The following is a 17,797-nucleotide window of genomic DNA, read 5'->3' on the forward strand; positions in this document are numbered from 1 at the left end:
TTTAAAGATAATTTTGAACGTGATAACCCTTACCTGAATGTTGTATATATGGCTTATTGGGCCGTGTGAATGATTTTTTTTTTTTGTTTGATTTTGTGTATATGTATCTTATTATGTATATTTATAAATAAGGACTGTAATGTGGGTGAGCTAAAGGGTCAGGTAACATTGTACTACAAGAGGTAGAGAAATAAATTGAAATTGAAATAGGTAAGTTTAAAGTTCAGTACTTTTTTTAACTTGAGCTTTTTACTTAAAAGCCAGTTTTTAAAAGATTTAAAGGATTGCTATGTCTAAATATCTCCCACACTAACATCCTTTGGTGTTTGTGGAGTATATTTAACAATTGTTGATGTAATATTTTCAGGGCCCAGCTGGAGAACATTGTGTAACTGAAGAGGTGACAGTGTTGCAGTTCATGTTTAGTTTGTGTTTCAATCTGTGGTTGAAGTTGCATGTATCATTACCGGTAAATAAACATCATGCGGTATACTATCAAGATGGTGTACAGCATGATGTTTATTCACCACTAATAGCACATGTAATCAGCATGTTTTTTTAGTGGATGGGGAATCTTTCTTGCAAACAGTCTTATAGTGAATGTCAAAAAAATAACTGTTGGAAAAATTCCTTAACACTAACCATCCATGCACGGTTGCAGTTATTTTAGATAATAAAGAAGCTTGGTGAATACTGATCAGTTAGGAATATGGAACATGAAAGAAGGGGGTGTTTTTACATGACACTTTATACAACATTAGACAAATAACTTTGCAATCTCCAAACAAATCTCTATGGAAACTCAGCATTCGAAAGGAGGATATCGCTTGGTTCAGCATATTTCACTGTAAGAAACACCTAAAACTTTCTCCATACTGAATCCACAGTATGCATGGGTTTCAATTTCAGGCTAATGTTAAAAGTTTATGGTACTGTCACTGGTTTAAAAGTTTTCTTTGTGATGAAGGTATTGAAATTTTAGATAAAATTTATTTCACTGACAAAGCGTGCTTTCAGTGCAGTGGCTACATCAGTAATAAAAATCAGAGAATATGGTACACTGAAAAATTCACATATTTTTGTGAAACCTCCTTACATGCCCAAAAAATCAGTGTTTGGTGTGGCATATCTTGAAGGATACTTGTGCCCATATTTTTGAACAAACTGTCATCTCTGATGTTTACCAAGGCATCATAATGCAGTTTGTTGCATTAGTAGAGGGAAATTAAAGAAACATCTGGCTCCAACAGGATACCAGACTTCTCTCTGAACCAATGAAATATTGCAAGGGTTTTTTAGGAATCATAGGTTTCCTTATTTAATATTCTTTGACTTCTTTTTGTGGGATTTATTAAAGCAGAAAGCTTATGAGAGCAATCCATGAATCATAGATGACACAAACTTTGTTGCATTGCTCACAACGTGTTCACAAGACTGAATTTATGCATTGCTAACACTTCCAGCATTCCTTATAAACTATTGTTTGTAACTATTCTGATAATAAATTGTATTTTTCTTTGATAATTTTTGGGTTTACTTTTAAAATGAAAATCCTATATATGTTTTCAGGATTACTATTGTTATTTATAATTTTAAACATGACTTAATATTAAATTTTAATATATTATAATAGAGAATTTTTTTTATTATATATAAATCTATTCTAATAGTCTAAAGAAAACTTCATATTCATCATATAAAAATTAATTTTTAAGTAATGAATTAATATTAGCTTAAGAGGACTACTGCAATACATACTATCATATTAAAAAAATTTAGATTACCTGGTATTCTTCCCATCAAAAAGATGGATGCATTTTTTTAACAATTTAACTTTTTCAAAGATTTTTTTCATCACCTTATTGAGTTTGACCAAATATTCTAGAAAATTTTTCTCCATTTTGTTGCCTATCAGGGTGATGATTATTATATATTCACTGGACTGCTGTATCAATAGACAAATAATATATGCAAGTGGTAGACACTGTGCATTTGAGCTTATGTGGTCCATATATATTAGCTGAAGAGGACTACTGCAGTACATACTATCATATTATTAAAAAAATTGTTTAGATTACTTGGTATTCTTCTCATCAAAAAGAAGGAAACATTTTTTTAAACCACTTAACTTTATGGATTTCATCAAGAAAAGATGCAACTTTTTTTTTTTTTTTTTTTGATACCAAGATTGGCAAGTTTGATACCAATATTTCTGCTAGTGGAAAATTCTCTAAACAAAATGAAGTTGATCTACATAAGGTTAACACTATTTTTTGTGTGAAGTGGTTTTATCAAACTGGCCATTTTGTTATAGTGCAGTATGTGGTTAGAGATTTTGGTTTCAGAAAAGATCCAGAAAGATCAGCAATTTCAAGTTTAGTAAAGAAGTTTGAACTATTTTCACCTGTAATAGGATAATAAGTGCATTGTTAGCAGAAAGAAGTCTGTAATTATACCTGAAAATCCTGCTTATGTACTTTATTCATATCCCAAGGAAATCTGTAAAATGATTGTCACAGTAGTTGCATTTAAAAATAAACATCAATTTTAAACGTTGTTTGTAAGATTTAAAGCTATGTCCTTAATAAATGCAGATGAAACAAACTCTAACAAAAAAAGTGATTTGCCTTTTGTGATTCGTTTCATCAATATTTGTAAAACACTGTAACGGTTATTGACTACATATGGTTCACTAACAAAGCACGCCCCTACCTTATTGGCTAGGTTAATAAACATAATATGTGCATGTGGGACAGTGAGAGCCCCATTCAGTCATGGAGATGTCTTTGTATACTGAAAAATGTATGAGTGGTGTGCACTTTCATCAGCTGGAATTGCTGGATCAATCTTTCTTCTTAGATGACACAGTTAATGCAAAACACTTGCAAAAACTCTTCAAAAACCCTTAAACCTCTTCAAGGCATAGGAGTGAATTTATGGTAGAAATATATTTACACAAAAATGAAGCAGGATTATACAGGGTGTCTCAAAAATATTGGTACAAATGTTTAGGGGAGGTAGGTAACATCTAAAGGAATGTGAATCGCATAGGAACCCATAACTGTAAACGTCACCATAAGTCGGTACACGGCGCTGTTCATCAGTTCGCGAGAGGGAAAATTTCTTGTTTACTCATTCAAGCAGTAGTCACCACACGAAGAGCATGCATCAATATACGAACTGTGAGCTGGCAGACATGCACCTAGTGTATGGATTACCAGAGGGCCCACACGGTGTGTGCCCCCATGCGGCACAACATCGCTTCCCAATAATTGTGTGGGCAGGTATGGTCGGTGACTGCTTAGTCGGCCCATACCTTTTACCATCCCGCATGAACTCCACTAAATATCGGATCTTTCTTCACAAAATAGCGGATCTACCATGGAATATTGTTCCTACATCTGGGGTGGTGCTCCCAAAACCTCTCTCAGGCTTCTTGATTCCATTCAGAAGAGGGCAGTTAGGTTAATTAATGATTCATCTCTAACAGAGTCTCTCCACTCACTGTCTCATAGACGTACTGTTTCTGCTGCATGCCTCTTCTACAGATACTTCCATGGGCACTGTTCTTCTGAATTGGCTTCTATTATTCCCGCTCTCTCTTTCAAAACAGTCCGAACACTTGTAGCCACCAGCCAACATCCATTTACTGTCCAACTTCAAACTCATAGAACCAACTTTTCATCTTCCTTGTTTATTCATTCCACTGCCGTTTTCTGGAACAACCTTCCTTCATACGTATTTCCTGAAAATTACAGTCTACAGAAGTTCGGGTTCAATGTCAACAAATATCTCCTTTCGTCTTCTCAACCTTCAACGCAAGCACAGTACTAAGTACTATAGGTTTTAATACCTCTCGTGTTTGGGGTCTACATAAAAAAAAAAAAAAAAAAAAAGTGGTTGGGGAGGGAATCCCATGATTTTTGCTAAAGTATTGCATTTGCCATATTCATGAGTTGCCTTGGTATTGCATGCTATACATTAAGTATGTTGATTAAGGACATGATTATTACCTCTTGTATTAGCTGTGTACTTAATCACAGTGTGAAGTAAAGGTTCCATTTACGCTTTCAAGTAGAGGCTTTTAGAAGATGACACCCAGATACTGTGTAGAGTATAAGACTACATTGAAATAGTATCTAATGATTTGAGAGATATTACTAATACATTCATATTTGTTCTTGTAGGATGACATTCAGGTTGCCAACAGAGGAAAAGCTGGATGGCAGCACAGACTGTACACTATGGACCCCATATAACAAGCAGTTAGTCTGGGGAAAATTGTATCTTTCTACCAATTACATTTGTTTTGAAAGCAGGGTAAGGATTATGCACATCTTTCTAATATTTTACTCTATTTAATTTCTCTATTTGCATACAGATCTTTGTGCACATACAAACACAGGCTGTGAAATTGCTATATAAAAATTTTCAAATGAATATACATTAACCCTCTATGGATCAGCACAATGATATTATAGCATTTAAGATGACTATTCTATCCATCGTTTTTAACATTTATAATTATCTGAATGCTGAAACAGTGGATGCCATTATCTGAAATTCAGCCTTTAACTGAGGGCACACATTTCCATCCTGTAACAAATATAGTCCATTTCGGTTATTTGGGACTAGTGCATTTTGGCCCGATTTGGCACTGTACAATCAAATCACGTTACGACAAACTCACCATAGTAAAGTACCATTCACTATATGATGTGTAATAAGCACCGGTCATTATGATCATGTTTGTGAATTGAATTTTAATTCTATTAAACAGTGATTCTAATTAGAGAAAATATGAGGAATATTATCCATCAGCTATAAAAGTAAAGATATATTAAGCGCAAATTTATCCTTTACCAATTAAAAAATTAAATGATACGTAAAAATCGGAAGAATATATGTGATAATCGGAATAATTAATACGTACTGTAATATGTACATACTAACTAAACTAGTTGACATTTCTGTTCACTGACATATGTGGGCGGGGGTTAAAATTTAAAACAGTAAAAAGATAAGCAATCAATAACAAAGAACACGGCACACAAATTGCAAGTAACACGATACGCGCAAGTGAGAACGGAGTAACGAATTACAAAGCTTTAAAAATAGGAATGAAGAGAAGATCTGAAAATTAATTTTTTATATGATTGAAGATTTCATGGAAGTGTAAACACATTTTACCATAATAACCCACAGAATTCCGGCTGTCGGTATTATCGTAAATTCAGTAAGATCGAGTTTACTGTCCATTTATGATAGATTTCACTAACAGAAAAGCCCAATAAACAGGTGACTGCTAATTGTTTTATGGTTGTGACCTCCAGAATTTTGACCAAACCACGTGGTACCGTCGGAGACAATCGTAGGGTAATTTCCAGTGCTGTGGTCTCCTGCCCTGATTAAATGGCATTTTGTCCCAATTAAGCGAAGTAAACCATGGCTATTTTCTCGATTGGTTTCTGTTTTTTAAGATTTGCCCCAAATAAATGGCTGTCCCGATTAACCGGTGGCCCAAATAACCGGAATCCACTGTACTTGCATCACAGTTTTAGTTTCAATGTATGCTTTCCACATGGCTACAAGCAACAAATATTGCATTGTGATTTTAATTAACTTTTTTTTGTATGTTCTAAAACTAAATTTTTGCATTAAAAATATTTTTTCCCCTATGAAATGGAATATAAAGAAGCTGTGTTTGTTATAGCATTTATACAGTTAACTGTTTGGAGGTGAAAGTTTGTACAATTTCCATTGATCTGTACATAAACAGAAATATATTTAATAATGAAATGTGTTACTATGTTACAATATTTCAAGTGTTTTCATAATTATGGTTTCTTTTCCTGCAGATGAATAATTAAAATAATATAAAAAACTTGATTAGAGATCTACATAACTAGAACTATCTACAGAATCCTCTAATTACGTTTTTCCAGACACAAAGAAGGCAAAACAGAAACAGTCCTGAGACAAAAGGTCAGGAGAGCAGCAGTTCTGTTCCTGATTGGAGTTTGCTTGTTCTACTTTGCTGCAAGCTGTGCTGAGCATTTGGGAGGGTTAGGGGGATGTGGATCATGTGACTCATTATACTCCCTGACTGTGATGTTTTGCTTCCAGGTTGTTGTTCCATTCCAGCTGTCATGTGAAACCGATTCCTGTGTTGTACTGGTGGACTAGTGGTTTTTTTTTTGAATACCATGGCTTTGCTTTACAGAGTTAACCTGTGGTTCTTGTTGGGTGGCTTGGTTCCTATTGATGATTCCATCATGGTCATTTAGAAGAGAGTTATCCAGGAAAGGGTGGGGGAGGAGTAGAGTGGTGATTACTGGCTTGTCATCTTTTAAGTTGAAACTGATGAGAAGCCAGTAAGCTTCAAAACAGCTGTCTTGATGGTATCTCAGATTTTTAAATGTATATTAGATTCACTCTTTTTATATTATATATCACCTGAACAGGTGATGCTATAGAGTTTAAAAAGATATCAGTAAGGGCAGAATGCTTCTCCATGTTTGAAATCAAATGTAGGAAATGCATGTGAGTTTTGCTTTTATTTCAATTCATATCATCATCATCAGCCATTTTCAATCCACTGCAGGATGAAGGCCTCTCCAGCAACTTTTCGGTTCCTTCTGTTTTGCAATGGCCATCCATTTACTACCCACAAACTCATGAATTTCATCTGCCCATCTCTGTTGTTGTCTTCCAGGTTTTCTTCTAGCTCCTCTTGGGTATCATTCTGTTATTTTTTTTGTCCATCTGTCATGTCTTCGAGGTATGTGTCCTGCCAAAGACCATTTTAGTTCTTTAGTTTTGATAAAAATGTCCTTTACTTGAGTTTGCTGCCTAATCCATGTGTTTCTCTTCTTATCTAACAGTCAGATCCCAATATAATTTGTTCCATTCTTTGCTGTGTAGTTCAGCTTCTCTTCCATTCTTTTGTTGAGTGCCCAAGTTTCACTTCCATAAGTCATGATGGGGAGTATACATTGGTTCAATATTTTACATTTCAGACAAACTGGGATATTGCTCTTCAGTATGTGGCTATATTTCTTGAATGCTATCCATCCAAAATTTATTCTTTTCTTGACTTCCAGCCATTTATCATTATTACAGCTAATAACTTGTCCCAGATAAGTATATGACTCCATCTTTTCAATTACTGCTCCTTCAATCATTATTTCCCTTTCTGTGGCATACTTGTTCATCATTACTTTTGTTTTAGCCATATTCATCTTTAGTCCAAAATCCTTACTAACTCTGCATAACTGATTAAAATTTTCCTCAAATTCTTTGGGATTGTGGCTTATGACCACAATTTCATCTGCAAATCGTAAATGGTTTAGGTACTCTCCATTCACATTGACTCCTTTCTGCGACCAGTATAATCTTCTGAAAGCTTCCTCAAGGGCAGCAGTAAACAACTTTGGAGATATTGTGTCTCCTTGTCGAACTCATTTCTCAATTTTAAATTTACTACTGTCTCTGTTTAGTCTAATAAAGGAGGTAGCATTCTCATATATTTTCTTCAAAATCATAATATATGGGGTATCTATGCCTTGTCTTTCCAGTGCCCGAAACATTGCCTTATGCTGTATGGAGTCAAATGCCTTTTTCCACAAATGCCAGGCATAATGGTGTTTTGTATTCATTTGCTTTCTCCATTAGCTGTGATATTACGTGAAGGTGATCCATAGTTGAGAATCCTGTTATAAAGCCAGCTTGCTCTTTCTGTTGATTCTCATCAAGTATTCTTTCTAATCTGTTAGTAATGACCCTTGTGAACAACTCGTAGATGTGGGATAACAAGCTAATTGGTCTGTAATTTTCCAATTTGTGATTTATCTCCTTTCTTATGCAGCAAAACTATGATTGCATTATTCCACTCCTTAGGTGTCACACCTTTTCTAATGCACTTTGTGAAGAGTCTTGCCAGTTTTTGTGTCATGTCTCTTCCTCCCAATTTTAACAACTCTTCAGTAACTTCATCTTCCCCCAGGGCTTTCTGATTCTTCATTTTCTTCAATGCATGTTCTACCTCATCAGGAAGGACATCAGGTATGTTGTATGTGTTACTAATTTGCCATCCATCTTCCCCACTCCTGGCATCATCCCCTTCGCTCCTTGTATAACTCTTTATCGTAGTCTTCTGCTATTTGAATTATGCCTTCTCTGCTATTTATAAGTACACCATCACTATTCTTCAGTTCAGTATCATTTGGCTTTCTGTATTACTGCTCATGGCTGCTGATTTAAATCCTTTGTTTTCCCTTAATGCTTGTTCTACTTTTCGTGTGTTAAATTTTCTTATGTCCTCTCTGAGTCTCTTTCTAATGGCTTTGCATAACTCAGTATACTCAATTTTCGCCTTGTCAGTTTATCTTGCACTTCATTTGTCGTCTTCAGTTCATCATGACAAGTGTTTCTTGACTAATTTTTTCTTCTTTGGATTTCTTTTTAACTATAGGTTTTTTAGCTTTATCACATTCAAAAGTTGTAATATTCCTCGTCGATGCCTTGGTCCTGAGCAGTCTGCAGAAGCTCAAACTTGTTCTTTATTTCCAGTACATACTGCTTTTTCTCCTCTTCTGTTATCTCAAAAACCTTTGCATTATTTACTCGAGTCGGTTTTTTCCTTTCTTTTCTTACATCTATATCAAGGTTAGGTTAGGTTAACAGGACAGGAAAGGTTTTGTCAGAACCCTTCTTGTCCTGTTATCTCAAAGACATTTGTATTATTTACTCAGTCAGTTTTTTCATTTCTTTTCTTACATCTATATCAAGTATGCATCTTACCATTCTGTGATCACTTCCAACATTTACCTTGTTCAGGACAGTAACATCATTCCCAATATATCTTCTATTAGTGAGGATGAAGTCGATTTCATTAGATTTAATCCATTTGGGCTCTTCCATCTCTACATTCTGTTTACCCTTTTCTTGAAAAAAGTGTTCATTACTGACATTCCTTGAGATTCTGCAAATTCCGCAAGTCTTTCACCTCTTTCATTTCTTTCACCAGTTCTAAAGTTTTCTATAGTTTTTCCCCTGTCTGTGCTGTTTTGTCTCTTTCCAACCTTAGCATTGAAGTCCCCCATAATGATAGTATAGTGAGTTTCTGTTCATCTAGAAGACACTCAATTTTAGTGTACATTTCTTCAACCTCTTCATCATCATGGCTCGATGTTGGTGTATAAATCATTATAACCTTTAGCTTATACCTCTTAGAAATCCTGAGTAGTAGTAGTCTTGACACCCTTGGTGATGTACTTTTGATTTCAAAAATGTTGTTTTTTATATCTTTATTGACCAGAAAGCCAACTCCACCTTCACTCCTTTCACTGTTTCCATACAGCAGATTTTCACTTTATAAACTTATAAGTGATTCATTTCTTCTTCTTGTTTCAGCCAAACTGCTTCTTCAATGATATTCCAATTCACATTTTCTAATTCCTTTTCCAGCTCTAATATCCTGTCTTCACCAATGAGCGATCTTACATTGCAACAGGCCAAGTTCAGTTTCCATGTGGCAGCCTGCTCATACCCAGAGATTCTTAGCACCCTCTGCTTCCACTCTGATCCTCTTGCTGCCGTAAGAGGGGGAGTGAAAGCTGCTGGTGACTGAGGGCCATTTGTTTCGTCTTACTGCCGTGCTAGAGGGCTTGGTCTTTTCCTCTTCACGATGACCAGGCGTCTTGAAGAGAACCAAGGAGGAACTGGACAGGTATTTAGAGGGAATGGTGTGATTTTTTTTTTTTTTTTTTTTTTTTTGGCTGATGCTGCATAAGCTCATACACTTGCTTTCTTGCATCACATGCCACTACTACTACTACCACTCAACACGTTAGTTTCTGAAATAGAAAGATATTGGATCCAGCAGTGTTTTAGACTGAGAACAGGCAATCTGTTTGAGATAACACACAGAATGCCTGTTCCCTTCTAAGCCTCAATTCCTGTAGCATTAACGATAGGGCATATTTTCTTTTTCAGGATGACACAAATAAGGAGATGTAGATTTAAATTAAGAAAAGATAATTTTTGACTGGGTGCAAAAAATTTATCTCATCAAAGAATAATTAACCATTAAAACTAGTTAGAGATCGGGCTTGTAAAGTTGGAGAGTTTTATATTTAAAGAGAAATTAGATAAATATTTGGAAGGAGTAGATAAAACATAAAACTAGGAAATTTTGTTTTCTTTTTATTTATTGTTATTTTTTTACTTCAAATGCTACATAAGCTTTTGCTTTCTTCCATTATTCTGCTGTTTTAATTCTAGTACTAACTTTTCCACGTAGTAGTACCACTTGAAACTGTAAGGTCCGATGAGTCCATGAGAGGAGAATTCCATCCAAATGATAATCCGTGGCAGTTTAACATCTTTCTGAAGATAAATATAGCAATTTACATTACCCAGTACACAGAATTGTGACTGTTCATATGCTCATTTAGCAATATACATTACCAGTACACAGAATTGTGATTGTTCATGTGCTCATTCTTCAGTGAGTTGTTCTAGGTTTATAAGCCTGCACAACATGAATTACAATGGATGATACAATGACACAATATGGCCATAGATGCTGATGCACCATAAAAACAAACAACAACAACAACAACAACAACTGACCATACAGTTACAGTAAACCCCCGCGAATAGTGGGGGTTACGTTCCTGAGAAATTCCACGAATACCGAAAACGCGAATACTGAGTTATGGCTCCCATAGTAATAAAGGGATTCCGTTCCAGTGTATGAAATATATAAGAAAAACTAGTCTAAAATTTTGTCTATGTATGTATTATATGTACTTTCATAATATGACTATTAGAAATGCAAGCATATGACATCGAAATGAAAATAAGAAAGAATTTAATATTAAATGTAATATTTATTAGAAATTTAACAAATCTTTCAAACCAGCGCCTTTGCTAACTAAAAAACTTATCCCGCCAATGCTATCACCTGTTTCACTAAAGTGTTGATAAAGGAGTTTTGCCTTTTCACGAATGATGAGTGAACTTAAGGGAATTTTATTTTGAGTTCGGTCTTCTATCCACAGATTTCAAGCCTTTTCCATTTTTTCTAATTTAACATCATGAGTTACAGAGCAAATTTTTGAAGCAATTAGCGTGTTTTCACGGACACTACAGCTAATTTTTTCTTCCGTTTTTTTGATTCATTGTACCGTTGACTCATTGATTTTATAATGTTTTGCCACTGAGGAGACACTTTCACCATTAGAAATTTTGTCTAATAACTCAATTTTATTCGCTAATCTCATCACCTTCTTTGATCTTTTCACATTTCCCTTGTTATTCGTAGCCATATTTTTGTACGGGTTAGAAAGAACTTGCCCACAATAAAGTCACTTTCTTCCGTTAACACACTCAAAAAAGTCTGTTTTACACTGCAAAATGGTAGATTTATCACTTTTGTAAGCATATCAATAAATTGATAAATTTATTCAATTTATAAGCATATAAATTAAAAGAAAACGACGAAACCGTCCATGACAAGTGCATAACACATACTGAACAAGGATTAGCGAGAAACATCCACGCTTGCAATTTTGTCACCCCTTTCTCCCCCACCCACTGAGCGCTGTTTTGACCAGGAAAGATAATTTTAGCCACGTCCATGTTTTTTTTATGATGGAAAATGTTCACGGCACTTTAAAATTCAAATTTTTTTAGGTTTCATTTTATATTAAATCAGCAACCGCGAATAGTGGGGATTTTCTGTATATTCTAAAAATCATTGCCTTTGCTTTTCTTGTGACATTTCCATCCACAGAATTGACATGTTGATTTATATCATTAAATTCTTGTTTTCTGAACTTGTCTTTATAGATATTATTTATTGTTCCATTCTCTTCAGATTTATCACTTAGATTAGTTATTTTCATTTGTGTTAGCACTTTGTCCTTTATCCACAAATGTAGACTCTCTTGCTTTTGAATAAATTTTAAATGGTTTTCCTCTGTTCACATGTTGTTTGCTTATTATCCATATTGATCAGGCATTGATTTACCTGAAACACACAGAAATATTAAGTGTCTTTATTTCTATAAAATGCAAGCATTTTTTAATAAATAAAATGATGGAATCAAAGATCTGTAGTGATGATTTAAAATGTTTGTACATATCTGGATCACATCACATCACATAACATACTTACTTCGCATTGTGTCCATTTATTCTTTTGAAGTATAAACAAAATTACTTCATGACCTTTTTGTAAAATAAATTTTGGAAACTGAATCATGTTCAGCAGAAGATAGAAATATTAAGTCAAGAAAGGCTATGTATATCTTAGTGCACTTGCAACATTAATACACAGCCAATTATAGATTAGATGGTTTTTATTCACATGTTTATTGACAATTGAATGTGGTTCTGTAAGGTTAGAATGATTGTAGTTCTAGTTTAGTTTTTATTCCTATTGAAATTTGCTAAAAGTTTGTTCTATTTACATATTTTGTCTGTATATTCTAGTGTGTGCATTGTGTGTGTGTGTGTATATATATATATATATTTATTTATTTTATTATTTTTTTTTTTTCTGTATATCTTGCAGGTTAAAAGTTTAGTATCAATTGTTATCCCACTGAGGGAATTGTCTGTGGTGGAGAAGATGACCAACAGTTCATCTGCAAATATAAAGCACGATTCATTGATGTTGACAACAAAAGGAAAAGTAATTTTTTTTTTTTTACATATTTATTTACAGATACTAAGCTGATATCAGTTTTTTAGCTTTTGAAATATTATTTTGGTGCTAATGAACTGTTGATGAGGTGGAGGAAATTATTGGGTAACTGAAATTTTCTCGTGGAAAATTTCAGTCACTTTCTTGCAGTCACTTCATTCAATATGTACTTGATTGTGAAAGGCTGTTAATAATGCTGGTGCCAGTGACTCAATAAAATTTTTTTTCAGGTCACTGGCATCAAGCATTGCTTTATAAAAGCGTTTTCAGAAATATCCTACCTTTTTAAAATAGACTAACTTTAAGATCACCTTCTATACATAACATTTTTAATGTTATACTAGGGGACTCCTTCCCCCTGCTCGCTTTGCTCGCCAACCCTTGCGCACACTTTTCTACGTAATATGTAGAGTCAAATATTTTTTATGTAAAAGACATACCTGTCGAAATGCACTGATTTATATCTAATCTAATATATAAAAGAAAATAGAAAGTGTAAGAAAAAACTATAAAAAATAAAATTGTGTGAATGTTGAGTGAATGAAAATTATTATTAATTGCATGTTCTATCGTAGCCTCTTCACCAGACAGACTGATGGCTATGCAGGCACTCAAGTTATCCAAGTTCCAAGTCACTCAGGCACTCAGGTTATCCAAGTTCGTGGTTATCCAAGTTCACACCATGCTGTAACTTTTCCTAGCTGGCATGATATGGGATGCTGACACTGGCCATTAGAGTAACCCCCCCAGGCCAGTGTGGGACAGAGATGCAAAAAGCAGACTCCACCATAGGAATCTCTTTCCCTATGTTCTTTTATTCCTGTGACCTGAGGGGACCCTCTGGACCAGGATGGGTGTCCTGTGCCAGGGGTCCCCTTGCAGTCCCCCTTTTAAATCGGGCAAGTGCCTCTACACTGCCCCCTCTGTCCTCTACCCCTTTTATCCCACTCTCTTCCTATCTCCTCATCTAAAAAAAAAAAAAAAAAAAAAAAAAATCTCCTTTCCAATAAAAATTTTTTTTTTTTTGGGCTCTTTTTTGATGCCTAGGCTATTCCAGGGTTCACCCCACCATAGCTTTCTTCTCTCCTAATGTGTCCTGGCCCATCTCCCCGTGGCGGTGACGGAAACTGGGGTTGTTAGTGGGTCTCCACGGTCCCCCCCCCCAGGCTAAGTGGCCAGAGGAACAACACAACCCACACTAATACTTCACAAAACACACACACCCTGGCCTTATGCAGAGTATTGTATTCTACACATAGTAAAAAAAATTGAATTGGGGGAGGGCCCCCCACGGTGCTGCCAGGCAAAAAAAGAGTATGTCACTATGATCGATATCTAATCAGAAAATGACCTATATAATTATTTACCTGTGTATTTGTTGCGCGTGGCATTTTCAAGGTCAAATAAATATCACTATGTAATTATTTACATAGGTCACTTAGGAAAAAGGCCTTTTGCTTTGAGTTCCATAATGCATGAGGAATATTGTTGCATCCGAAAGAGGAGGGGCTAAAATATTTAACTAAAATATTTACAAATGACTAAACTATTTTACAAATATACAATATTCATTAATATATAAAAAACGTTACAATGGAACATCAAATGTTAGACACTGAATCATGTGCACTAGGTTGGTGAACATTATGGAGGCAGTTGTCAATAATTAATTGCATTTGTAGTGACGTAATTGCCTTGCTCTCTTCTTCCATTGGCTTGAATAAATTTTTTATTCAAGCCAATGGAAGAAGAGAGAGAAGAAGAATTTATAAATTTTTTAAACTTTTTTAATGTATAGAAAGATATAAAATGATACAGGAGTCTTTTGATGTTTAATTTACATTGTAATGCACAAATTTTCATTTATGTGAACTAATATTGAAAAATTTCAAAATTTTCAATATTAGTTCACATAAATGAAAAGTTCGTGGCTAAAGTTCCCATGTGTCAAAAAGAGCATAATGGGAGTTTAGATAAACTTTAAATACAACACGCGCTCACTTCTCTTCCATTTGCCAACTGATGACGGTTTACTCACGAAAGTCCCTCATAACGACTATTGGCACCACCGGTCTTCTCTCTTTTTTTCATTTAAGTCCTTTAACCTCTTTATGACAACCAAGGATTGGAGATCTGCATTTCTACTTCCTTGCGCTCATTTTAAAATCTGTTTAAAATATTTTCACCCCGTTCTCCGCCTTAGTTCTTTTTAATGCTTCTTCCAACATAAATTTAACCACCATCTACCAAAAAAAATTTATTGCAGATTTATACAAGGTGAGTACCATTTTCTAAGCATTTGCTATTCATTTTTTAGTCATATTAGTTCACATAATTGAGAAGGATGATACGTGCTGATTATCCATAATGAAGGATGATTTGAGATGATTTGATGAAGGATGATACATTCTGATTATCCATAGTTTAATTGTATTATCAAGTGCTCTTATACCACTAGGTGGCAGATGACTCTCATTAACTGGTGCAATACCACCACTTTGCTTTTTGGAGGCTTGAAGTAGTGGAACCCATGTTTAGTCTCTGGAGCTAAGTTCCGGTCAACCCTTCCCTATCTCTTCCATCATGCAGTACAATTGATGACTTTTGAGGTTATGATGAACATCGTAGCGAGATCCAATATTCCTTACATTTCGAGGGTACAGCTCTAAAACGGTGTTCGCAGGCCGGCCGCTAGTTAGTACACTGGACTGAACCTATTGCTAACTCTAGGAGGCTTCTGGATCAGCTAGTGTATAATCTTGCTAACTCTACTCTGCCAGATGGTGACTGGAGAGAGTCCGAGTAGTGTGTATGCGGGGAGCATTGTCGAGGCCATGTTATGTCAAGGATTCTTACTGTGGGTATATTCTTACTGTGTGTGTACGCCATATCCAAAAATTTCATTACTTCATACAGCATGTCCCACCCACTTTTTTCTTACTATTGAATACACTATGAATTGTCAAACTAATAGAGCAAGCTTATCTGCGAAAAGATCTAAACCTCCCAAGTACTTCCTAATTCATTTCACAAATATACGTGGTCTCAATTCTAATCTCAACGATGTCCATTTCCACTTGCAGTCTGCCAAACCCCATGTACTTTTTCTGACAGAATCTACAGTTATCGGTTGATTCAACTACTGCTCATCTCAGATTCCCAAATTATTCGCCGTATTATTCCTTTCGCCTCAAAGGTGGTACTTGTGCATATGTCCATTCTGATATTCCCTGTCAGAGACTTTGGCAATTTGGAATCTCCTCTCTATGATCTTATCTGGCTTAAAATCTCTCTACCTCAATGTGTCAAATTCATCTGTTGTCTCTACTGTTCTCCCAACTCCACTAATCACTTGGAGCTCTTTGACTTCCTCTCTTTGCAACTTGACTTTCTCCAGTCCAACTTTCCTAACAGTGAGGTAATTTTCCTTGGTGATTTTTATGTTCACAACTCCAGCTGGCTTCCGTTTTCTAGTCATACCGACCCAGCTAGTCGAGATGCTGAGGCTTTTGCAATTACTAATGACCTTGCACAGATTGTTCATTTACCTACAAGAATACTGGACAATCCTAATCATACAGCTAATACGCTTGATCTTTTTCCTCACAAACAACCCTTCTAAGTACACGGTCGATTTGAGAGGTCCTTTAGGCACTTCAGATCACAACTTGGTGATTGTCTCTTCTCCAATGGAGCCTTTATCTCATGGCTATTCCCAACCTCGTGTTGTTTGGCATTACAAGAATGCAAAATGGGATGACCTGCGAGACTTCTTTTCCTTGGTCGGATTACTGTTTCAAAATTTCTGATGTCAACGTTTGCTCAGATCGTGTCAGTGAAATTATTCTTGCAGGAATGGAATCCTTTATCCCACACTCCACTTTAAAATCTCGTCCTTTAAATAAATCTTGGTTTTCCAATAAATGTGCTAAGGCTGTTCAAGAGAAGAATGTTGCATATCGTAATTTGCTTGTTTCTAATTCTCCAGTTTCATTTTCTGCCTACACCAAAGCTCGCAACAATTGTAAAGCAGTTATTAATCAGTCCAAACTAGAGTTTGAACAGGCTAAGAGTAGAAAACTTGCTTCTTGCCCTGATGGTAGCCGAGCATTCTGGTCTCTTGCCAAAGCTATTGGCCGCAACGTTTGCCCATCTCTGCTCCCACCTCTGTCCAAACCATATGGTTCTGTTGTCACTTCAGCCAAGGATAAAGCTGACCTGCTAGCATCCCATTTTTCTTCCAACTCATGTATTAATGATCTTGGTAAAACACCTACCAGTATTCCCAACACGCTCCATTCAACGCCTCCTATGGTATTCCGTCAGAAGGATGTCAGAAGAATTTTGATGAATCTTGATGCCAAGAAAGCTCCAGGTTCCGATGGTATTTCTCCACTTGTTCTCAAAATCTGTGCTCCTGAACTTACTCCTATTCTTTGCCGCCTTTTTTCACTTTCTTATTCCAAAGGTGTTTTTCCTTCTGCTTGGAAATTTGCTCATATACAGCCAGTTCCTAAAAAGGGTGACAAATCCCTCCCATCCAATTATCATCCCATTGCAATTACTTCTACTCTTTCTAAAGTAATGGAGAAATCAATTAACCACCAACTCTTAAACTACCTAGAAACCTTCAGTCTGATCAACGATCGCCAGTATGGATTCCGTCAGTGTCGATCCACTGGTGATATTCTGGCTTATGTTACCCATTTATGAACTAATTCAATGGAAAAGTTCGGTGAAACACAAGTAGTTGCTCTTGATATCTCAAAGGGTTTCGATCGTGTTTGGCATAAAGGTCTTCTAAACAAGCTTCCATCTTATGGTTTGCCAACTGTTTTTAGTAATTGGTTATCCAGTTTTCTCTCTGATCGCTCACTGAGGGTGATGGTAGATGGCTCTCTGTCTTCTAACTTCTCCACTAATGCCAGTGTCCCCCAAGGTTCAGTTCTTTCTCCCACTCTTTTCCTCTTGTATATTAATGACCTTCTTCCATTGACTGGAAATCCTATCCATAGTTTTGCCAATGATAGCACACTGCATTCCACTTTCCATTTTGAGAAACCTTGTCCTGCTCAATCAGCT

General features: G+C 35.7%; 1 protein-coding gene across 1 annotated transcript in view; it reads left to right on the forward strand.

Annotated features, from left to right (window-relative positions):
* The window catches only part of Tbc1d8-9 (TBC1 domain family member 8/9), a 303,090-nt gene that overhangs the window by 120,845 nt on the left and 164,448 nt on the right, over nucleotides 1-17,797 (forward strand). The window contains exons 10-11 of the mRNA XM_090371383.1: nucleotides 4,188-4,320; nucleotides 12,584-12,703. Coding sequence (XP_090227509.1) covers nucleotides 4,188-4,320; nucleotides 12,584-12,703 — 253 coding nt within the window. The remainder of the gene's footprint in view (nucleotides 1-4,187; nucleotides 4,321-12,583; nucleotides 12,704-17,797) is intronic.

This window comes from Mastigoproctus giganteus, chromosome 4 (genome assembly GCF_048544385.1).
Source record: "Mastigoproctus giganteus isolate SK-2022 chromosome 4, ASM4854438v1, whole genome shotgun sequence".
NCBI lineage: Eukaryota > Metazoa > Arthropoda > Arachnida > Uropygi > Thelyphonidae > Mastigoproctus > Mastigoproctus giganteus.